At 36.5% G+C, this 25,543-nt stretch overlaps 1 protein-coding gene across 1 annotated transcript; it reads right to left on the reverse strand.

Moving 5' to 3' along the window:
* Positions 1–43: 43 nt before the first annotated feature.
* Positions 44–23,685, reverse strand: LOC135680864 (beta-1,4-N-acetylgalactosaminyltransferase 3). The gene is made up of 17 exons (XM_065195071.2): positions 23,226–23,685; positions 15,475–15,584; positions 14,547–14,613; positions 13,960–14,090; positions 13,224–13,410; positions 10,603–12,527; positions 9,864–9,919; positions 8,998–9,076; positions 7,708–7,729; positions 7,195–7,311; positions 6,609–6,658; positions 6,278–6,381; positions 5,970–6,042; positions 4,130–4,204; positions 3,689–3,767; positions 3,065–3,191; positions 44–2,224 (listed from the first exon to the last, which is right to left on the reverse strand). The coding sequence occupies exons 1-17, from the start codon at positions 23,425–23,427 to the stop codon at positions 2,131–2,133; spliced, it is 3,498 nt and encodes a 1,165-aa protein (XP_065051143.2). The 5' UTR covers positions 23,428–23,685; the 3' UTR covers positions 44–2,130.
* Between the last annotated feature and the right edge of the window lie 1,858 nt (positions 23,686–25,543).

Consider the following 25,543-nt stretch of genomic DNA (forward strand, 5'->3'; position numbering starts at 1 on the left):
TGATGTATCCGTGAAGAAATCAAAGCAACAAAAAAGCCTCGAGAATTCACCTTTTAAAGATATCAAAATATTCCTCTCAGGACAATATAAGGTCAAACTATAATATAAACATATATTTCTGTTCGAACGAACTTTAAACTAACGAAAAGCATCTAAAGTTCTAAGAAGCTCGTTTGCATATTTTTTCAATCGAACGGCGATGATTGAGTATATCTACCTAATACTGGGCTAAATACAATTATTCGGTAATTTACTGAATGTACAATGAATACGAAACATATATTCTGAATTTTGTGCTGTTGGCCTAACTTACAGCTAAGAATCTCGATTTTATCCACGGTGAAGCTTAATATAAACAATTATAGTGTGCAAAACATCTTTTAAAATTAACTTACCTATTGAAAACGATTGTAAAGGAGCAAATCGAAGCTAGAACCAAAAACTCTTAGGCTATTCACTGAGCAGTTGCGTTCGACTAGTTGTTTTGAAAGTGAATCATTGTTATCTTGGGAACTGGTCATTGTGGAGCTGATTGTTTAAGAAATTCTATGGGGAATTCTCATAAGGGTGCTCACGTGGGTATTTTCCCAAAGGTGCTTTAGATGGCGGTATGCATTCTAAAAGCCGTAAAATAAATGATTTTGAAACTTAATAGAAGTTTGATAGAAAAGGAATTTGTGCAAAAGGTCAGGGCAGGATCATTTAAATTTTGTATAAAACTACTTAGAGGAAATACCCTGACTTCTTGACTACTGATTACAATGAAGATAATTTAACTAAAATTAGAACGCAATTTCTATGACGAAAGAAAAGTAAGAAAATTTGAATAAAATATGATAGAATAAAACTTGAAATATAAAAACCCAATAAAATAATATCCCCTTCAAAAGTACTTTGGTTTTCTCGTAAATTTATGGCGAAACCAGCTAGAAAATTTAATGACAATAATTTGGACCGATCTTCGAGATCACTTATCTTCGAGATATACGATTAATCATTTTATAAAAGAAAGGATTTTCGCATAACCCCGAGACTAGAGGATATACATCGTAAGAGCTCTACTACATGGTGATTATATATTTGCAATCCTCACTCGTAGAACAGGGGGCTCGTGAAGTGCTTGGGGAGAATAACCTCTTGCAGGAATACCTCTACTGCTTTGTCAGCTTTGTTTAACCTTTGCAAAACTAAGCGAGAGCTAGCCAGAGCAGGACTAAAAGCGGAAAACTCCGTTTTCGGAGAATTTACAAAACGGGATGATCTACTGAACATGTCTCCCGTAGCAACAACCTGGAAAAACAGCCTCGATTAGGCACAACACAACTGAGAGGAAAGACAAAACAATCATCAGCCTTTTTCGGAAAATCTGGCCCAAAGATTTGGCATCTAGTATTTATATTTCCAAATCGAAAATAAATGGTCAATATGATCAATCAATGATCAAAAACGAAACAGTAATCTTTTTGGATTTTAGAACAATGAGTCCGTAAAGGTCAAATTCTAAATAAATGAAACCAACCAAATAAATACAACACTTTTTTATACCAAAATGTGCCTGTTTCCATGGCCCCTCTCAGAGCGAAAGTTCCCCTAGGAAAGCTACCCTAATGACTTGGAAAGTTAAACAAGTGAAACATTATAACGAATAAAAGACAAAGCAATAAAAATTTAATTGTAAAGGCTGCAAATAAAGTTTTTCAATGTCACTATGACTAAAAACGCAAAAAGTGCCATTCGTTATAAAGGAAATCCGGATAGATTTTAAGAATAATTTAAAGGTTTAACGATGTTAGCTGATATTGATGTAGTACATCTGAATTAAAACAATTTTGCAATTCTTTAATATTAGATACATCGGAGCTGTTTTTAAAAAACGGGATATACCGGATCACAATAACCGGATGACTTTTAAAGCCGAGTGAATTACAAATGGAGCGGGTTTTTTCAATTTAGTCAAATGTTTTTGTAGTTTCTTCATTTCGCATACCTTTAGAATATACCCTAACAATCTTTCTAAAAAACTGACGCCTTTAAGGCTCGGCTCGTAGACTGAAAATTCTTTCCGGGCCATCAACATCAAGTGCTAAAATGTGCTAATCATGCTGGAGTATTGAACAAATTCTTGGGTGCTCACGACTTCAGCCACATGCCTTTCTTCGAGTGAAAGTAGTGATAAAATTTTGGTATTCGGAGTCTTTCTACTTCGATTTTGTTTGATAATATTCTACAAAAATTAATATCAAGAATAAAAAACGGGATCTAATAAAATGACGATAAAAAACCTTTGATTGAAAATTGTGGGGTGACAATAATTCTCGAATGAACTTTCTGGGGAGGTGCAAGGGTCATCAGGACTTCTTGGGGTGAGAGTTAAAGTTGTTAAAACATTCTCTACTCTGACAACAAGCCATAAATATAGATAAAAGAGTAACGCACTATGTATTGTATTTGACGATTAACAAGTAAAAGGTCAATAATAACACCTTTTTCCAAGAATTCTCATTGTTTCCAAGTATTGAATGACAATGAGAACAGCATATTGACTCGAGTGTTAATGAAAACTTGGTATTGGCTAAAAGATTCTATGAGCGGCCTAGTTCACGGTAACTATGCATTTAGTGTTTCGAATCAAGACGTATTTGTTTCTATTCATTATCAAACTGCCCCCCTCCCCCCTCCCCCTCCCAAAGCCGAACAAAACTATCTGGTCGTCAATAAAGTGTCTTGGACCTATGGCTCCATTATCCAATATGTTTTAACAATAACCATCAAAGAGAGGAAGGTGTAGGGGGATAAGCAAAAGCAAATGAAACTGAACAGAGAGTTGTGCAGAGTTTGATGAAGAGGGAAAGAATTTAAGAAGAACAGTTAAAATTCATCGCGAGAATGGCACGAGAATCGGACATTCTGGCAATAAGGTGACCTTGTCTATACTGAGCTACCAATCTAATGCTTGTGATAATTATGATTCTTGTGTGACTGTTGGACAAAGATTCACAGTTAGGGAAACACATTTCTATCGAAGGGTTTTGTAGTGTGCGCATGGATAACTGATAATACTTGCCTATCAAGCATCTCCCAATCTTCGCCTCCCCATTTCGTTTTGAATTCTTCGGTATTCATCCCTCCAGCTCTGTCAAAATCTGACTTGCAAATCGCAAACAAGCCATAGCCTTGCAGTTCCCAAAGGCCTACAATAAATCAAGAATGAAATATAAGCACATTTAAAAAGGCAACTTCAACTCATACAGTTTCAGCTACCACGACCATGTACCATTGTGATTTAATGCACCCTATGCTTATTAATGGACGGTTTACCCCCCCCCCCCCCCATCACTCCTTAATTTTTGCATCACCATCCACTATATACCCTGTTAAACCCACATTTTAATAGGAAATGTGAAGAGATTAGATGTACAGTAAAAAGAGAAGAGCTTGTAAATCTTTGCTAACAAAACTCTGTTTTTATGGGCAGCTGTGTGTGTTTGAGTAAACTTCAACAAGCTATCTCATTGTCCGAATCTAGATTATTCTTCGAGTAAAATCCACAGTTTATTTCGAGCAAACGAAGATTTTACGAGGGCATCGATCAATAAATTTTGACAATGATTATTCGGTATAACATGTCAAAACATCATGAAGATGCTCATATGTCAAAATAAATATCAAAATTGAAATAGATGCTCACCATATGGATTCTCTGGGAGATAGCCGCAGTCCAATCGAACGACAATTGGAGCAAATGCCATTTTGCCTTCCACACAGTGCTAGAGGGACAACAATCAATGTTTCATTTATGATTAAACTGAGAAATGTCAGAAAATGGGGGCAAGGTGCTTACTGATTTATAAAGACGGCACCAAGAAGAATATTTAGAGTATTAATGGACCTGCTTACAAAACAATGTCAGAAATGAAAACTATTATTAGGAACACACCAAAATATCAAATGGAAAAAACAAAGTAGAATACTTTTGTTCATTTTGTTAAAGTTCATTTTTGTTCTTCTTTTAAGCCAAAGCGTTATGAGTGTACTGCCTTGCAGTAGCGGTTACAAAAAGGAGATGTGCTTATGAATTAAATGTATAAGAAATCATCTAGGAGCTAAGTTCGCCAGAATGGCAACTCACCTTTCGAATGCTGTCAATCAAAGACGAAGGTATTTCGAGGTGAAGGTCGCAGGTGAAGATGATGTCATGTGGATTCTAACAAAAAAATAAGGAACTTCAAATTTGGAGAAAAAAGAGAAACTAAATTCATTAAAAGAAATGAGCGGTTTCAAAGTAGCAAATCATATTGATAATACAAAGAGTAATAAAGATTTCAAAAATGGTAATCGTACATTCGAAATGCTATGGAGAAAGCTAAAGGTAGTTGAAGATTTCTATGTAGCATTGGGTTCGCATAAATACCAACATGGTTAGCATAAATCTTTTGAAAAATGACGAAAATGCAGTGGGTAGGGGAAGGTTGTCTATTTCAAGAAATGTCTGTGGAAAAAACACTTGGCATGGAAATCTGAGACGAATAAGGCAAGAAGGACGTCGTCAGATGGACCACCCCTATCACCAATTTCACTCTACCAGAGCTGGTGGCAACATTTGATTTTTGAATTGATTTTCGAGGCAAACAGAAGATACAACATCAGTTAAAATGAAAACTAAAAATTGTTGTACGACACTAATTTCACATCGGAACAATAAGCTTTGATAGGATCAAAGACAACATCGCAGAGGGTTATTAACAGTTAGACGGGCCACCTGGAAAGCTACAAAGCTTAAGAAAAGCAAGTCTATCCATACTCTTGATTCAGGGGCACTAAGTTGGGATGTTGAAGATTCTGGATATGTAAATCTCAAGCTTGCCTCGAGCATCCTTTGATATGAATGAAAACTAGGCGCATTACTTTGTTATCATTAATGAGATTATCGGAAAGCCATAGCAAGAAGAACGCGAAAACCTCGTTTGATTATTCATATCAAATGGACTTAACAATCGTCCGCCTCTTGGTGTAAATGTGGTTGCTGGATAATAAATATCCACATTGACGAAACCGCTATCGATATTTTACTCGCAAAAAGGTTTTCAGCATCAAATCTAATATTCATTGTACCATAAGTTGCTTTGTATTCTGGTCAAGTTGTTTCCTTCTCAGGTATACCTTTGCCGGAAACCGCGATGTTCCGAAGAGATAATTGTTATCAAAAGGAAGCTTTTAGTTGACGTTGCTTGTCAATGTAAATAAGGTAGAAGGATTTGATCGCCTATCAACTGATTGTAGTGATTCGTAGTGATTCGTAGTGATTCGTAGTGATTCGTAGTGATCGTAGTTATCATAGTGTTACAAACGCTACCCTATGCCTTGCTTAGTACTAGAAAATAGTGTTATTCTCTAGACTACAGCATCAGAGCCATAATCAAGGAACAATCTATTCTGTCCAATAGACTGGCATGCAAAAGGATGATAGGGGGCATCGATATCGCGAGGCGTAGAGGTGTAAGAGAAAACAACAGTAGATAGGATTCTGTGATTCTGGAGGGGTTAGTATAGGGTTTAGAGGGTGAGTTTATAATTGATGGGGTGAGTTTATGATTGATGGGGGCGAGTTCATGATTGATGGGGGTGAATTTATGATCGAGGAGCCAATCGTTCTAGCAGCCCGAGTAGATATGAACAAAATCCAAAACACTTGAATTAAGATAAGAATGTTGCAAAATTGAAGGCATAAACTTCTACACCAATACTTATAAAACAGGAAAATGATGGAAACAAGTACCTATAAAAATTGGGGAAAAAACATATCTTTCAGATGTATCGTGAATAATTTTCAGATATCAAGAACAGCCAAAGTGACAGCTACTGGTTAAAAAAAACAATGTTGAACTGCAATGACTTGAATAAAAATCTGAAAATTGGCCATTTGCTTTATTCCACAATTAAAATGTAAATTTAGAAAATGTTATCCAAACCTTGACATAATCAGCTCCTGCTTGAATACCAAGTGCGCGCTGGAATGGTCCATCGAGCTTTATGAGTTTGTATCTGCAAAGGCAAAAATTTTGCTAGGAAATACGTAAAAAATTCTTAAAACTAACCAGAGATATATGAGTCTATTGTATACGTTCAAACATAATGAATCCATCCGCTGATATTTACATTTCTAGCTTTTTAATCTATATCTTAGAAAATAAATGATTATACTGAAAACAAGCAATACGTTTAATGTTGAGAAAAGCTTTGAGCTTGAGTTTAAGGCGAAACTTGAACATGGACACACCTCTTGAGCTTGCTGCTCTTCAAAGACAATTCGATATCGATGTCAGTGCTATTGAAATCAACAATAATCACGCTGAGGTGCTGATCAAGTGTTTCCAAATAAATCTAGGAAGAAATTGGTAAAAACATCCGTTATTTCTGTGTTCACAAGCGAAGGAAGGTTTAAACAGAGAAAAGAAAAAACTAAGGAAGATTTATAAATTTATTTGCAATTGAATGCTGGATACGACAAAAGTCTGTTAGCTGCTTGGAATCACGAGAGAAGAAACGCCATATATACACAAGTAACTGAATATTCAGATGCGAATGAAAAAGGAGTGACAAAAGATTACCTTCTCCATGTTGTCAATAAAATGCTGAACCCATCTTCCCTGATTTTTAACTGAAATTGGAAAAAACAACACGGCTACAGTAATTGCTCTCTAAGCGGCAGGTGCAGACATACAGGGACAAATGGCTCCATCTGGTTCTTTTAAGAGCTAGTCTTGCTAGTGTTACGTCATTGGGTGGATTTTGTTTTTATCCTGATTCCTTGTGTTTCACTGAGTTTAGTTGTCAGGTTGATAACAATCGAAATATGACAAGGGCAGTGCAGAGAAAATGTTTTCTGTGGTTTAGACGAAGTTTTCCTAATTTAATTCTTGCTTCCCTGGTGGTTGATTTAGTATGCTTTGTATCTGGTCCCAATTTCCCCTTGAAGTAGAAAAGCCTATATCCCTGGTACAGGCTACGACTTAAAAGATACACTAACGTGAAGAAAAGCATTATAAACTTATGCCAAGACAGTTCAACTTGCCAGTAATTAACTAAAATAAAATGCATTGTGTTCCCCAGTCGGGCAAATCTCAGGTTATTTAAAACCAACAACGGAACTTAGGGCAACATAAAAACAGTTATGTTGGTCAATTGTGCTCTCACCTGGCACAATAACATGTACAGTTGTGTGTCGATTCCACTGAAATCCCTCCGGCTGACAAAGATTTGTATTTCCAAGCTGCTGGTACACGTATCTTGACAAACGGACTGACTTCTCCCCTGAAATGGATAATTTTTTACTTTTAATACTATCCTGAATATGAGCAAAGATTATCAAAAGGATCTGAAATTATCAAAAGGATATGAGAAGATCCGAGATTGTTCAAACTTTAACACTTTTTCCCTTCTTATTCTACCCTCAATTCTCAATTCTTCTCCCGTTTCCTTCAAGAAAGATCATATTTAACTACCAATGGAACAATGACATAACATCAAGACTAATATTCCCTTCTTTGCTTTGTGCACAATGTCAACAAACAGCAAAATATTTCACGTCGTATTGTGAACATTGTCGCTTCATTTACAATCATTTTAAAGATTCCCGTGATTGATGTAAGATGCCTCAAAATAAATAGAAGATGCAACGAGTTTTAAAAAACGATAAAAAAGCCTAACCTTGCCCCTTTACCTTCAAATCCTAGGAAAAAATCAATCTTAATCAGACCAAAGAAAAATTTTGAACAACAGTAGAACATTCTAAGCCTCGCTGTCACTCTACATAAGCCATGGACTCAGAAGCAAAATGGCTGATTAGACAAACTGATCTACAGTAAAGATGATGCTTAACAGCAAACGACACTCTAGCAATCTGAGTGAAAGAAGAAATCGCGGTGGCTACGATCATTACCCTTGCAACCATCATATCAAAAGCTCGGGTCTTGAACCAAGGATATGAAAAGGAGGCACCAGAGTATCAGAACGAAACACCCGCATGCTAATCAAGTCTTGGAATACCTATTAATAATTAATTGTCGTTTTATTTCTCCAGTCTTCAAGTTATGATCAGTATCTTCAGAAGATTGAGAATGTGCGAGACATCTGTTTTGGTAATATTGTTAAATATTTTGACTGGAAGAAATCTGTTTACATTAACATTCGGTAACATGTAAGGATTGTCATTTTTTGCATGGCTATTTTGAAAGCAAATTAAATACTGCAAGGATTGCTTGTTGTTGTGTTAACAATCTAGCTAGGTAAACCTAAGATGGTAGTGATATCTGAAGAATCAAATCAGGCTTAATTTCAGGACAATCATTCCCCTTGCTAAGCCATTCGAAATGACACTATAGAAGACAGCAAGCTGCGTTGCGTGACCTCTCTGCTAAATGCTGGGTTTACGTATGTCAGGCCATTCTTAATGCAAGACAAGAAGTAATGCCTTCATCATCCACAGATTTCCTAGAAAATACGTGGAAATAAACAAGCTTGGAGATAAGCCAAAGTTTTCTAGGAAACGATATGGACAAATGTCGTCTTTCATGGATCACTCACGCTGGTGAGGATATTGATGGTGCTCATATATGCATTAATGCTTATAACATAAAGCCTTGGAAAAATTGCGGATACACGGAAGGCGATCCTGATGCTTCAGGTCATTGCATGAAATTACAATCAAATCATCTTAATCTACTTATTTAAAAATGATCGGACATTATTTTGTTGTGTACGTTTTTATGACACTGTAGTTGTGCATTGAAACCTCAAAGTGTTTTCAACAAACAATCTTTTATCAGCTAGAAAGTTCGCTGTATGCAATCCAGAACTGGTATTCAGCGCGTGACAACGTGGTTTACAGATATGTTACTGAACTATAGAAAACTAAAAATAAAAACACAGGATGAGTAGGTATCTCTATGAACGCGATAAAAAGAAAGCGACAAAATATCAAAAGACAGAAATACAAACCAGCTCAATGAGATAGCGATCTCCATTTATCACATCGTGGTTTTCCTCTACATTTATTATCTTCTTTAAGACATATTTACTGAAAGACAAAGAGATGCTATTTTAAAAATCTGTCTTGGTTGGTTGGCTGGTTTGAGCAGAATTGGTGGCATGGAAGGAAATGGCCATGTGTTTACGCACGTGTTCAAGACTCACCTCCTTCTGATGTATTACTTTCCAAAAAAGAGAGATTGTAGATTAAGACATGTCTAAGTACATAACAGGTCGCCGTTTCAACCGAAGTTCTCAAATCCTCTCCACACGAGAAGTTATCTGAGAAAGTGGTTATAAAACCTGTTCGCCGTCCATATTAAAAACTAAAAGAAATGTCATCCTTCAAAAACTGCCTTCTTCCAACAACAATCCTTTAATACACAGGTCCCCTTAATAAAAGGGGGGTTCTTCAACACAGCACCTCCTTTTAGAGTATTCTCAGAAAGGCATAACATGAAATGGCGATGAAAGGTAAGAGATTGAGAAAAATTGTAGACCAAGTTATTAGCAATACATGAAGTGTAAGTAATAGAGATCTTTTGTTAGTTTAAAAGGCTTTCCGAAAGTACAATTTCCCAGTCAAACGATATGTTGAATTCAGGCGGAGAGAAATCGTGACAAGAGCTGCAGGTCAACGAATTCTATGATAATAATTCTATCGAATTTACATGAATTTACGTCAGATAGAACGTTTCAAAATACCAAGCGGCGATCTCCCATCGATAACAGGATGTCTAAGTGGATGGCCAAACAGATTGGAGATGATAGAAAGAAACAACTATGATTGGCGTACGTGTTTAAGAGTTCATAAATGGAAGGAAGACAATACTTACTCTCCGTGTTTTTGCTTCAGTGCTCTCATGTATTTGTCTACAATGCTTGTGGCAACCTAGCAGGATAACAGAACGATCGGTCACAGAATATAACTCCTTTGAACAAAACTTTCACTTAGAATATGTGCAACTATCAAAACAGGGGAAATCCAAGCCGCAAAAGACGAACGTTAAATATAAAAAATATAATCTTTTTATTATGAATATGCGAATCAGAAACTAAAATGAAGAAGCAAAGATGTCTTTGGAAAACAACCAGCAAGGAAAAACAGTCTCTCCGGAAACAATTACATTTTCTATTACCAAAAAAAACAAAATTTGATGGCCTCTGAAAATATCGGCTGCAAATTAATGGATTAATGCTTTATCAAAGTCTTGTCGGCTTGTCGCCATCAAATTGTCATCATCGGCTATTTCCTTCTTGCAGGTCACCGAACCATGATATGGAACAGATCTAGATAATCTGTTTCATGTCAATTAGACTGGAAGCTAGAAAAACTTTATTTTCAAGAGTTTGTAAATCCTCATAAAAGCTTTTATTCGAGGTTCTTTAGTGAACCCATTACTGATACAAAAAAGTAAGTACAGACAGAGCCTCTCACTTTATCATCTTTCACTTTATTCTCCATAGCTTGATCTTTATCGGAATTGTATGTCATTTACGATCATTATCAAAGAAGTATTATTAAAGACGATATTAATCTATATCTAAGAAAAGAAAAATATAAAAACCACATACTTTTTCATTCAGGCGTAGGTTTCCGTCACTTTTGCATGACGTGACATCCTGATGGAACTTCCAGCTGTGCAGCCTAGGCAGGTCTTTGATCATGTCATAAAAAGCATACTTGAATACCTTAAACTTATTTATGACGTCACGATTCGATGTTATGTTGAACCTTTTGTAATAGCTCTTTATCTCAAAGGGCTCTGATTCCTCGGTATTTTCTTTCCGGCTCGAAATCGCCCTTCTTAAAAACCGGGACCGTTGCGTAGGTTTTAAAGCCGGTAAAGATTTATTCTCGTTTTCAACACCTGCAATCGGCACAAAAATTGGTTTAGACCGGTGAAAATTGTTCCATGTTGCTGGCAGGCCCTCATCATCAGTTTCTGAAGCATCTATAAGGTTTTTGTTTATTTTCACACCGAGCAGCTTCCGCCCTTTTGGCATTGCCTCATACCCGTCATTGGCTGGACGCTTTCTAGATTGGTCTTTGACGAATATTTGATCCGTGTTCTCTTCTGGAGACATTTCCCTCTCTGCATTCTCTGCATCCATCGATAATTTGTTTCTCGCATCCACTTCTTCACCGTTTTCATCAGAATCATCCTCTTTCAATGGCCTCAATCGTACAAATCCATCTTTTCCAATAAGCACTTTGTCATTTTCATTAAACTCATCGTCATTATCTTCCTCCTCATAATTATCAAAATGGCTACGTTTTTCTTTTTTGTCCTGCGACAAGTTGTCTTTGCCAGAAACTTTCCTGTCACTCTTTTCTTCCAGCTTATTTTCCGGGAGGTATCTTGGGCTTGATAATCTATCTCCTGCCTTTTCCTCGCCTAATTTCATTTTCTTACTTTTTGGGCTACTATCATACATTGTCGACGTTTCTCTAGTCCCAAAACCTCTTCCTCTATTTATTTTCTCCTTTGTTTTCTGTTTATCCGACTCAATTTCACTTTTTTTCTTCATCCTTTTTCCATTTATTCGCACCTTGGCATTCCTTGCAGACTTGGATAAAACTGAATTAACTTCTCTATTTTTAGAACTACCAAATATTCGCAAATTACTTTTCATGTATGTATTAAAATCTTTAAAACGCTTTTTCAATTTTCCTAGAAGTGAATCAAAACTACTTCCAAGTTTTAAAGTCCCATACCGGGAGGCTTTGCTTTTTGCCTTCATCTGAAACTCTGAGTCCGAGTTTTCATTCGAGTTGGACTCGGAATGTGCCCCTGAAGCAGTCGGTCGTAATGAATTCCGGTGGGAGTCTCTATTCCGGACGTCACAATCGGTAATTGAAATCATATGAGTAAGTTCGGTTTTGTCATCCGGAAAAACTGCAGTCTCGTGAATAAGGTAAACTCCTTCGTACCGGTTAACTTCGAAGTCGACTAAATAACTTGGACTATACCGGCAAATTGGCAGAATACTGGCGACATCTGAGTCATCAATAAAAGGTGTCAGGTGAAAATGGTCTCGCTGATCTTGCGCTCCAAACTGCGATAGATTTTTAAGCAGAAGCGGGCTGGCGCTCAACGTACCGTGATGATGAGTTGGGAAACTCGCTCTGGTTTCCGGTATATATTCCGCAAGTATATTAACGTCAGAACTCAGCTCAAACTCGTCAACATATGCGGACAAATATCGTCCGGTTATCTTTTTGACTTTTGGGATGGCCGGGCCTTTCCACGAAACTAGAACATGGTCAGAGAATGCATTCTGCTTATGCAATACTTCAATGTAGTACATCTGGTCACGAGAGAGTTGTATTTTCTTCGATATCTGTGAATCGGACATGGAGAAGTAAGCTACAGGTACGTTGTCCGAATCCGTTGCGTTACCAAGCCAGGCAATTTTCCGGATTTTATCAGGAGAAGAAGAGGTGCTAAGCCATAATTCAGAATTGTCATCTGATGACAAGTAGAAAGTGTAATTTCCTGGAAATAAAACAAGGAAGTAAATATAAGGAATTACACTTGTCAGACAAAATCCCTTCTAAAATCTTCAAATTTTATTTTGTTAAAAAAAGAAGAGGGCAGGAATTTCGACAGTCCATTTGTATCAACTATCATTCTCTGCAGCTTTAGGGAGGCGCCAAACAATCCCTAAATCAAGAGTCTATTTGAAAACCCTCAAAACACAAACACGAAGGCATTGAAAAAACTCGCGAGCTTGTCAAGGATTTAACTCATGAGTAAATCCATGTACTAACAAAGTTTCTGTCTGGTATATATCAAAGAAGTTTTCTCTCGACAATTTCAAAACAAATTCCTCATTGAGGTGACAAAAATATACAATGCCTTTTTTCTTTAAATAAAATTATCTTGGTCTTTCTTTACTTAGGGCTTTTGAGGATCAATGCAAAATTATAACATTAAATCAATAAACTGAAATACGTACAAGAAAATGTCTTGAAAGAAACTGTCAATAAAGAATTCGGCCCCTAAGATAACAATTGGATACCTATTTCAGATTCAATTGACATAGATAAACAAAGAAGTCGTTGCGTCTGATTAGGTTTTCTGTTTTACTATGATATGGTATCTCGTGTTTTTTTCAATCTAATTATATATAGTTTCTTCGTATTTTGTACTAGAATCTATAAGATATAGAAAAGAAAGATTACTTTATACCTGATTTTGGAGGATGTAGAAATCCGTAGATTCGTTGACCATAGCTACGCTCCCCATGCCGGACAAACAACTCGTCTGTTGTTGTCCGCATGTCCGGATAAAGTGGAAAATGCTTGTTTCTTTTTAGGTCCTCAACAGTGCTACCACACCAAGCTTGCCAAACATGTAGATTCAGGTAGCCTGCAAACTAGGAAGATGCAAAATAGTTTACCAATAGGTAAAACTGTTTGTTTGAACAAGATAAAAGAGAAGTCCGACCGGTGCCCAAATTGGTGACTTTATAAAAGGAGATTTTTGGTTATCATCACAAAATTGGTTATCAGTAACACAAGGTAAGAAACCTACTCCCAAGGAGGCAAATAAACAAAAAAATTAGAGAAGTAATCACTCTCAACCTTAAAGAAAATGCACGAAACAGATTCTTTTAAAAATTGGATAGAAATGATCCTTTTAGATAATAAGATCCTTTTAGGTAATTTCTCTATATTTTCTATATATTTCAGATAAACGCTCTTTTCTGGGGATGCTTTTCTGCAATTTGATATTATAATGAGGCCAATCAATCAAGGAGGACTAAAAAATGTCGTATACTCGGGGTAACACAGTAAGGGAAATATGCAACAACTTGTCTTGTTTAAACATGTCATCTAGAATCACAAGCAATTAGAACAAAGAAAATTAGAACAACAGTAACACTGCAACTGACCTTGTATAGATTTACCTAAACAATACATACTTTCTTATTTGGTCGTTTCCGCTTCTTTCTTTTCCGCTTCATTTGTTTAATTACAGTAGGTCGTGTTGTTTCTGTCAATGCTGGGACACTAGTGGCAGTAGTATGTGGCTCCAAATTGACATCGGTGCGAACTGGAAAGGACAAAAAAATTCAGATGAAAGCACTAACCTTGGCAAGATAGCACTGTAGTGGACTAAGGATATCTGGATTTATTTCAATAGAGTTGAATGTTAAAGAAGAGGGTAGATGGGGCAAGTTTCGAAAGAGGGTTCTTACAATACAATTTTCACCGTCTCCTTTCATTTAGATGCATTCGAAAATTTCAACATCATTTCATTCGGATTTTTGCATCAAAGTTGTGAATCATGGCGATAAAAACTAAATCAAATAAAATTAAACATGAAAACTAAAGGTCCAGTAGCAACTCAAAATGGAAGCCAAAACGTATACTTTTAAAAATGCTCAAAAGATTTTGGGCCAGTTCTCTCAAACTCTACATTAAGTAGTTTAAATCAAAGCTAATTGTAGACCGGTAAATTTCAAGAAAAGAGGTCAAAGGTATCTCACAAAAGAACAGGATTAGATACCTTCAATAAGAGAATTCTCATCACTGGTTGGAGGAACATCGATGTGAGTTATGTGGTTATCCATTTCCTGAAAAAAGACATACTTTAGAATAATGACGTCAAATTCAAGCTGGTAAATGGTAAAACGGACATTTGAAAAACTGTTGGTACTGGGAAATAAAACATAAAACGGTTTTGTTACAAAACAGTAAGATCAAAAAATGCACTTACAACGAATTCCACCAATAAAAACTGATTCAACAGCTTTGATAACAAAATCGAATTTACATTATCGTTTTTATATTAACATCCGAAACAAAACTCGTATCATCATCCAGTCAAAAATTCATCATATCAGTTTACAAAATCATAACCATAATATACAGCCTTATTAAAGTTTGATGATTTACATACTTTCTGAAAAGCTTGTAAAATGAAAATGATCGTATAACAAACTATCAGCTTTGCTCTGACAAGTGCTGAAAAAGGGCCCCTTTCCTTCTCCCTATCTCTCTCCCTTTCTCTAATTGATGTAGGGCTATTGCTGTTGAGAGGGTAGAAATAGAAGCAACACAATTCTACATCTTTAGCATCACAGACAATAACAAAAAAAACTGACTATACTAAGTTTCACTTCCAACAATAATACGATTCAGACTGAAGGTTTAGAATGAGAAGAGATGAAATCTTATCAATGCTATTCATTTCCCTATAACTGCGGTGCAAAGAACGATTTTGGCCAATGTTTGAATTTTTACGAGGTAAAAAGGACTTGTGAAAGATATTTTTTTAATTTTCCCTATCATGTTACGAGATAAATTAATCAAATTTTCAAGAGACGTCCTCACACAGACATCCAATCTATTTACCCTCTTTGAACAAACATTGACTGATGACAATGCAAGGTGGTTGACAAGACACAAAGCCTTAACAATTTGATGTAGTTTACCTTGAGTAGCTGATTGACTGTCTCCTCTCGTGTCAGATTTTTGTCCAATACTTTTTGCACCCATCCAGTAGAAACAGGGTATTTGACGTCATCGTCGTTAGTATCATCATCTGAAGCAAATATAATTCGTTTCCAATTATCAAAAATATCACCAAAGTTTTGCATACAACTTATTATTTGCTAAACTCTTATCTATTCAGCTACAAAAGCGCCAAAAAAAACCTTTAGTCCTTTACTGTAATTTTTTACTGATACAAGGACATTAAATAGCAATGCATGTTGCCTCAAAAAATTTCCTTAATCTGAGAGCTATTACACACCCTACTGTTCTGGCAACCAACAACAACGCTGACCTAATTTAACACACTTGCATCACTCATTGAAAGACACTTAATTGCAAGATCAAAGCTAAAGACTGCTATTTCAAACCGGGTCAAGTGGAAGAGTATAGTAAGAAGAGTCTGGGATAACACACGACCTGGTAGGTAGGTAGGTAGGTAGGTAGGTAGGTAGGTAGGTAGGTAGGTAGATAGGTAGGTAGGTAGGTAGGTAGGTAGGTAGGTAGGTAGGTAGGTAGGTAGGTAGGTAGGTAGGTAGGTAGGTAGGTATCTGAATAAGACAAGAAAAAAAAAGGAAAGAAAAGCTTTTCAACCCCCTCCCTTCCTTTTTTTATCATAACCAATCTTTATAATTCCATTTTTCACTTCGATTGGACAAACGCAATTGATTGTTGTTGTTAGGATGATATACAGTATTTTGATGGGAACGACCCAAGCCATGTCCAAACCCTAAACTCTAAAATAGACCTTTATGACGTCAATTAGCCCATTGAAAGCTGTATTAGAAAAAATCGCACGTTTTTTGATCAATTCAAGAGTCATTCCTGACTAATATGATGAGAAGCAATTTCCTAAGCTACCATCGAAAGAAGCAAAGGTTTTGATTCATCTAATTACGAATATCTCGCTTTTTATCACTCGTCCTTCGTCTTATTCATTTTTCAACGAGAAAAAAGCAATTTCCTACCCTAATTGAACAAACAGATCCATGATACTAAAATGAAAACCAAAATAAAGGACAATACTAAACAAACTTAATGTTAACGCAAAGAGTAATGAGACTATTCATTAACGCAAAGAGTCTTTAAATTCATATATCAATTATTCACAAAATTCTGGCAATTCATCTGGTAGTTGAATTGCAGCAGGTTAATATGCTCCGTGTTTATCGAATGCATTGGATGTAAACTAAAACACAGACGGCGTTTTCTCAATGAACGCATTTGCGATCAAGATATCTTTTGTGTCATTTTTAACTTATTGTTGGCTTGAAACGCAAGGCTTTTAACTTTGCAGTGAATTCGAAGTACGAAACAAAGTAAGACCAAAAAGTAAGAAACAATAGTAGGATACGACTGTAGATTCCACGGGTGGCTGATACATGGACGTGTCAAAGAAAAAACATGTCTAGAGGAAAATTAGTTAGCGTCAAAATTTTGTTAGTCCATTAAGTAACTCACTGTAATCAACCTTACTAGACATAAGAACAGATAATCTTGAAAACAAGTTTCCGAGCCATTGTTTACTCGCGTTTAGTTAATGACAGGTAAAATGGTTTCTCCCAAGCCTACTTCAAAATTGTAAAATATGCATTTCAAGGTACCAGCTGCCTTCTAAAACAAGCATTCTAGATACACGTCAGGCTAGAGATATGTATACGATATTTGTGGAAAAAGTGAAAATAACGATATCAACACCGCCACCACTGAACATTACACGTCGCTCTTCTACACATTTCAACATGAAGAACCTTGAATCGAAATTCTGTGATGACGAGTTGTCTAAAAGTGATGACTATTCAATCTTTTTTATCTGTTCCTATTCACCGTTTTTCAAACAATAACTACGAATCTTCAGGTGTTCATTAATGATAAGCCAACATTGAGGGTTGGCATGATAGAAAACACTCTAATTAGTTTACGATTGTTATTCGCTCAGACTGTCATAACTAATTGAACCTGTTAACTTCTTCTTATAGGGGTCTGGGTCCTAGCACTGTTTTTCAACGTCATAATATAAATCTGAAATATTTTAAGTCCGGATACAGGGGAGCTACGTCTGATTGATGAAAACAGGCTATGACTTGAATCGTAATTAGTTTTCTACGTCCACAGCAAATCGTGGAAAGCTTTCATTCCTACAGCAGACAATTTTCTCAAACTTTAAAAAGTTTCCTTAGTAAACAAAGAATTCAGTGGGGTTTGTTAATGGCACTTCAATATACTATATTTTAACAGGCTTTCCTCGGCCTGGTGACTGTGAATCATCCCATTATTTCACAGCAACAAGCATTACCAAATGCAATCGTTGCACGCATCACAAGATCAACACCTGTAAAAAAGATTTTAGAAAAAGACCTTCCAATCCAAACATCCAAAGGCCATGGCGAAAAACAGAAGCAAATTGGCGCTAGAATAGGATTCAAAGTCTTACTCAATTAAATTCACTGAAAGTAGAGAACGTAGTTGATATGTATTAGGTTTAAGTGGTACTTCGATGGCAATGCAAAGAGCTCAGTGGCTTTGCATTTGTCGTAGAGGGGTTGTTTAACCGGGGTTGTCCGAGTGAATACAGTTCAGCTGGATGTCAAAGGCGCCTGTAAATCTAAAGGACTGTAAAAGTGCGGACAAAAGAAACTGCAAATATACGTTAAGCTATAAAACCCAGTGTTTGTTGTGCCAGTAATCCCTGAGATAGTCGGTTAAGAAGGCATTTATAGTCAAGGGTATAACAAATGCCGACATGTAGGTAGTAGAGCGCGGAATGTTTAGACGCATATGCGAAAATTGACTTTCCAAAGCAAACAACATCAACGAGAAATGGTGTGGGATGGGGAAATCTCAATCCTTCCTTGTTCTGAAAGGGCAGCGCATTGCAGGACATTGCATGGCATAGCAGGGCAGGGCATTGCAGGGTAGGGCATTGCAGGGTAGGGCATTGCAGGGTATGGCAGGGCATTGCAGGGTATGGCAGGGCATTGCAGGGCAGGGCATTACAGGATAGGGCATTGCAGGGTATGGCATTGCAGGGTATGGCAGGGCATTGCAGGGTATGGCAGGGCATTGCAGGGTATGGCAGGGCATTGCAGGGTATGGCAGGGCATTGCAGGGCAGGGCATTACAGGATAGGGCATTGCAGGGTAGGGCATTGCAGGGTAGGGCATTGCAGGGTATGGTAGGGCATTGCAGGGTATCGCATTGCAGGGCAGAGCATTGCAGGGTATGGCAGGGCATTGCAGGGTATGGCAGGGCATTGTATGGTAGGGCATTGCAGGGTATGGCATTGCAGGGCAGAGCAGGAGTGTTTTGGAATATTATGTTCATCTCTTTGACCCCTCGAGTGAGCATGGCAGAGGGACTAAACAGCTGTCATGAAAATCAGCAAAAGAGCAGCATATGCTTACAATTTGTAAGTTAGTTACAAAAAAGGGATGAATAATGTATTTTACAAGTTTGAACCTTAGGCAAGGTCAATGTCCCTACATTGTAAGAAGAAAACAAAGCTTCTAGGAAAGTTGTCCAGAACACGAGTCTTAGGAACGGGTCAATATGTAATTAACTGTACACTGGACTCTTTAAATAGTTGTAGACATTTATCAGCGATATTGCCTTACACAACTGCAGGTTGACAAAGGATTCTCAGAGGTTTTTAAGAACAAATTTCGTAATAGTTTCAGCTGGCTTGACCACCTTTCTGTGGTTTAGACCGCAGATTCTGTGTCTAAAGTAGCCCAGAAAATAGAACTGTGGTGTTCTACGATAACCGAATAAAAAAGATACTTAGCAGCCTAGTCACTTGACATTTGATACCGCAATAACATTTTCGTCCACAGTGCATTGTTTTGCCAGAGAAAAATAGAGCCTCGATCCAAATTGCCAGGCAGGCCTAAATTTCTAGTTATTTTCATTTCATTTTAATATACCTTTGGGCTATACAATCCTGGACAGTCGATGGTGAGGTTCTGCAAACCTCCCCCAGTTCAGTGTTGATACCGCTTCTACTAAAACAATGAATGGGGGAAGGGGTAGATGTTGGACGATACATGCATGCTACCGGGCACGTGTTCAACGGTTTGTCTCAACAGCTCTGTCCAAGATTGTTGGTTTTTTACGCAAGTTTTTAAAACAGGAGTATTTGGGTAAGGGGTGGAAATCAATTGAAGATTTCATGGGCGGGGTGCTAGATCTAGTGAGAAATGCCACAAATGGACTGGGAACTGTTCGAATCTAAAATAAGGGAACTAGAATTGAGACATGCAATTGTCTGCTGAAACTGATCGTTCTTTTATATTTTTGAAAATGTTTCTTTCTAGAGAGTCCTGAAAAACTGGGATTTTATCGAAAAAGTAAACAAAGACAAAGACGTGGCTTATTCACGCCTTGAGAGTAGAGAGTTCTTGTACAAAGGGCTCGCGAAAAAGTACGTTTCTGCGCGCTTGCACTATCCAATTTGAACAGCTGTGTCACTCAAATTATACAAGTGACACCGGATCAAAAATAAGGACAGGAGGAATGAGCTCCTAGAAGGGGCAGAGAAAAGCCTTTGCCCCATCCGATTCCACATCCGGCTATTAAGATACATTGATACATTTATTGACGGGGCTGCCTGCAGCTGCAAGAAAAAAATGATCTAAATGGGCCTAAAAAGAATGGCCGTAAAAAGATTGGATTTTACAGGAGACAACGCTATTTCTATTTTTTTCAGGCCACAAAATTCTCCTCGGTCCTAGGTCCATTTGGTAGTTCTAAACAGCCAATTTCTCTAGAAAGGATGGAGATAAGAAGACATATCATGAACAATGTTGCGGCCTAGAAATTTTAACCTCAACTATTAAAAATTAATATATCGGAGAAACTCGCAAAAGAGCCGGCACATTAAATTCAACAAGTAATCATAGGTCAATTCTTGAATGCAACAGAATATTTTAATACTTCAAAGACTCAGGTACCGAAATCCAGTAAGATTTGTAGTGGGTGAATTCAGCAGCTGTAATTTGTTAATTTCCCCTCACGAGTGGCAGCTGACTTATTAATCTGATAGCGAAACGATCATCATGATAGTATAAGACAGCACCCTTATCATAACTTAAGCCAGGAATATAATTTACCAAATAATGCCACTATTTGTCTTTAAAGATACGGCAATATATCTTCAACTCTTCAACATATAAGGCATTCAGTATATTCCTTAACTACAAAATCATAAAAATAAAAAACTTGAGGTGAAAGTGATGAAAGAAAAACCTAGCTTTGTAATTCTTTCACCTAAATAAGCTTACAGTAAGAAAGTAAAAATGGACAGATGTTTCTGCCACCTGTTCAGAGAGCAAATATCAGTTTGGTTTTTCATGTCTTGTTAACTCAGCCAGTTTGCTTTTGAAAATTTTTGAAATTTCATATTGTTATTGGGTAAAGATGAATCACAATTTCATAAGTATCACAAGTATCAAATTTCATAATAACTTTTAAAAAAGATCCTTTCTAATTACCATAGGTTTTCATGATTGAGTTCAAGGGCTGTAAGACATGAATGATGTGATTTATAGCTGATTGACAATGGATCCAAATTGTCTCCTTTTTTAAAGCTAAGTTCTGTCTTAATTTTTTCATGCCTGTAATTGCTTGTGGACAGAAAATTTGAAGGAGGTAAAATAAGCATATTAAATGTTTGAAAAGACTCTAAGATTAGATTCTTAGCTGAGGTTAAATGATTTAACATGAACCTCTGTGAGCTCCTTCTTAAGATGTATGTGGTAGATGTCACTACCATATTCATTCAGATTTTCAAAATAAAGACCAGAAAATGCCAAACGCTTTTTCATACACCTCCCGATACATTTATGTGCTTATTGCTTTAATCTAAAAACAATGCATTTCAAATACAAAACTGAAGTGAAATGTAAGTCACAAATTTTGTTTCATACCTAACTGGCAATTCAAAATGGGAATAATATGGGATGAAGAACTTTAATAATTTTACAATGGTGTTGGCAGGATCCTAGGTGGGGCTTAAGGGGGAGCTGTCTTTTGGGGTGTTGTTGGATGTTGTGGTTGAGCATAGATGTCTACTTCAATGAAAATACCACCTCTAGGAAGAGAAGCTTATCAGGTTTACCATTTTATAATAATAAAAGATTATTTCATTAGATCTTTTTTGCTATCTTGTAGCTGATAGGGCATTGATAGGGCATCCAGATTATTGATGATATGTTTGTTATAAACTTTCCCCATAAAGATTAAGCATGCATATCATTGCAGAAGTTGTTATTTAAATTATAATTATAATAAAAACCAAAAACATAAACCTTTTTTCTTTTCTTACAGTTCCTCTCCTTGTTCATTTGATGACACTTTGATAACAAAAAGTGACATTTGAATCACAAAAAGCGACATTTGAATCACAAAAAGTGACATTTGAATCACAAAAAGCGACATTTGAATCACAAAAAGTGACATTTGAATCACAAAAAGTGACATTTGAATCACAAAATATAGCATTATCAAACTTCACTGAAAATAATAAAAACAAAAATGGCCCTAAAATCTTAATTTTGATAACCAGTTGACTTAATTGATTTTTTCAATTTCTTGGCTGATAGCCCCACAACCACTAAGAACTTCTGTCACTGCTAATAACTGTTAAAATTTATAAATATATTTAACTGTTTTAAAAATATGATCACTTATTTTGCCAAAAAGTTGCTTATCAGCAAAATTCAAGGGAATTTTTAGAATAAACAGCTCCCCTAGTGTTACAGAAATGCTTTGCTCATTCAATGATAATTGATCTCCAATTATGATCATTAAATGACTGAAATGTGTCTTACACACTGAATGCACCTTTCAATGGAAAACAGTGGTTTTTTCTTTCTAAACCCTGGAGAAAAATATTTTGTGATAACAAAACCAAGCTAGACAGATCACCTTCAGGTAGCTATTCTGAAATATGACCCCTTTGACTCCCTTTCTATAAACAGTGGTTAATTCAGTTTTAATTCAGAGCTGAACATATAATCTTTGAGGTAGTAAACTTCATATACGATATTGCACTCAGGGTCTTCTACCATTAAGAGTATTTTTCACAATGATGGTGTCAACATGGGTTTTCCTCTGGGATAATAACAATTTTGGTTCCTACAGTCAACATGCGTACACAGGTAGATCTCAATATCTCCGAAAGTGAATATTCTGTACGTATAAAGATATAACCTGGAAAAAACAATACTTTCACTTGCTTACTTTTTCTAACAATAAAAATCCCGAAGATCTGCTTGGTGAATTTCAAATTGGTAGTTTTTCCTTGTTGGCAACTTGTATAGTAAGTAGCGCCGTTGAATCCCGGATAAAGACTATAAAATCTGTACTTAGAAAGATTGGCGGCTTTAATGAAAATTATGTTTAAAACCCAACTGCTTTAAATATGACATAAAATAATATGAGTGTAACAGATGTTCTGTTATTTATAACTCGCGCTGCAAATTAGTTTCGAGTAAATTCGTATTGTTTTATGAGAAATGTAGTGAGAAATCTGAATACATAACAATTGTTTGGAAAAAATCCGCTTTCAAAAACTGTTTATAACCTTATCGAGAACGGGATAACCTTGTGTTTTTAGAACGCTCAGTTTCAGTTTAGTTGATACATCAAAATCAAAATTTAGGATTAAAGCTTTCATAATAAAATTGACGCTCACCAAAACTTGCTGTTGAAAACTGTTCCCCGGAGCCAAGGACGCCACTAGTAAGTCGCTTCACCTTAGAAAATGTTGCATGCTTCGCTTGCCCGATCAGTCCAATGGTCTTTATCTTAAAACTCCATTTTGAAATCAGTAGGAACCCGCAAAGTATGAAAAAAACGGCTGATACAAAAAACCTTTTGAAAAACCGGTAATGCATATCTCCCTGCGTGCAGATGCTTGGTGAAATGTCTTCATCACCCGAAACTGCTTTCTAGGCCATGCATCTTCTTTATCCAAGACTTTAGGTCTGATCAAAAAAGAAAATGAGTAAGTTTAGGACTATCCTCGCCATGTTTGATTGATTCCTCCGCTTAATATGCGGCTAAGACCTTTTGTAGGCGTGTAAACCATTTCTGCGTGTCGATTTTCAACTTTCTCATTTTCTTGAGGTCAAACACAGGCGCCAAAGATCAAAAGAAACTTACGCTCCTCCACAGCACTGGTTAATGTCTCTGCTTGTTGATGTTTGAAGATCAAAAACATTACAGGTGATTTTTTTTGGGAGGGGGGCGGGGACTTAGAAGCGCGGGATGAGCTAGGGGTACATGCCCCCAACTTAAGAAGAATTCCCTTTTTTGGACTTTCAAAAATGACTCCCTTTGTGAGACATTACTTCCTCCTACCAATATCACGTTTAAAATTTTTGAAAGCTTATAAATTGAACATTTTGCATTGATCTTTGATCCCTCATAATAGAATTGTATACCTAGTTGCTTTCCAAAAACAATGAATGTTCTTGAATAGGTCATGTTCTTCATTACTATTGCAAGGATTAGGGGCGTCGCCAAAAGGGGGTGCTGTACCCCTAATCTGTCTGTCTTATGCAATCCTTGAAATTGTTTTATGTTACTGTTATTTGTTACTGCTTTATGTTACTTGAAATTGAGTTGTTCGAATGTTGAATGTTAAAAATTAAACGCATTAAAGCTTTAAATAAATCTATCCGCATGGTAGATTTGAAGTGTTTTTGGAAGCATACCAAATCAGGAGCACGAATAGAAATTTGGAAGGGCAGGGCCGATGCTACAAGAGAGGGTTATTCAGAATATCTTTGGAACAGTAGATTCCTTCTTCCTCCAAGCTACTCCTCTCCCCTCCCTTCCACTCATTACTTCTCCTGTACCCAAACTCTAAATGTCACATCGCTTTATACTAAGATATGGTTCATGGATGGGCAGAAGGAATATGCTTTCTTGTTCTGGGTTTTGGGTTGAAATTTGGCCTGGGTTATCAAAAAATCTCTAATACAATGGTCCAATTGCTACAATTTTTACAACTACGGTTGGGTTGTCCAATTGCTACAGAGAGTTTGAGGTTTTTACACGTGTTTGGTTTTTTGTCTTTTGAAATGAGGCCTAATTATATTGTGTAAGAAGAATGAAACCGGAGGACAGGGTTTCCGCCGGATTCTGTGAATCTTACATTGGATTCTCGTCGTCGTTTTGCTTTGTTCCTGAATATCTTTCTAATTATATTGCCGTATGGAACAATGTTTGGTTCTCGAGATGGTGTATGGACGAAAAATGTCTTTCGATTGAAAAAGTTTCGAATGTAAGAGTTTTTCTCTGAACTTTTGCAGCGAAATAAAAAGAAATTTTGACCATCTAGAAGGAAGAAGGATCTGGGCCCCTAAATTCCAACCACAGTTGCGTGCCTGCAAATGATTCCGTATTTAACTTATCACGTGATAGTTGCATCAAGAAATTGTATTACAATTGTACTGTATAGAGCAAGAAAAGAATGCTTGAAAATTTTACAAACTAGCCTTTGAAGCTGCCAATTAACAGGAAGTGTTTCAGCTACGAGACTGTCGAATATGTCAAGGCCAAGAATACATCATAATTCATAGTTGCGGGCCTACCGTTTTTGCAACATGTAGAAATTCATTGGAATACCGTAATAACGAACTTTTTAGTTAAGTAACCAAGGTGTACTTCGTTCTATCTGAAGTTCGCTATATAGTGGGTTCATTATATCAAGTTCCCAGTGTTTGTGTCTTTTTGCAAACTAGCAATTATATTACGTTGTGTTTTAACATTCAACTGCTTTATGATACAAAAATATTGCTGAGATCATTGAGAATCTCTATATCTAAATATCATATTTAAAGATTCGCCCTAAATATCGTATTTAAAGATTCGCCCTAAATATCATATTTAAAGATTCGCCCTAAATATCATACTTAAAGATTCGCCCTAAATATCATACTTAAAGATTTGCCCTAAATATCATATTTAAAGATTCGCCCTAAATATCATATTTAAAGATTCGCC

The sequence above is a fragment of the Rhopilema esculentum genome, chromosome 18, assembly GCF_057945365.1.
Source record: "Rhopilema esculentum isolate cy_ngs chromosome 18, ASM5794536v1, whole genome shotgun sequence".
NCBI lineage: Eukaryota > Metazoa > Cnidaria > Scyphozoa > Rhizostomeae > Rhizostomatidae > Rhopilema > Rhopilema esculentum.

Bases quoted from the DNA above. Each gene is read 5' to 3' on its own strand.
- LOC135680864 (XM_065195071.2), bottom strand. From the start codon at position 23,427: ATGCATTACCGGTTTTTCAAAAGGTTTTTTGTATCAGCCGTTTTTTTC. The intron at 14,614-15,474 runs GTAAACTACATC...GTCTTTTTTCAG, and splicing joins CAGTCAATCAGCTACTCAAG to GAAATGGATAACCACATAAC. The intron at 6,043-6,277 runs GTGTGTCCATGT...TTGCCTTTGCAG, and splicing joins AAGAGCAGCAAGCTCAAGAG to ATACAAACTCATAAAGCTCG.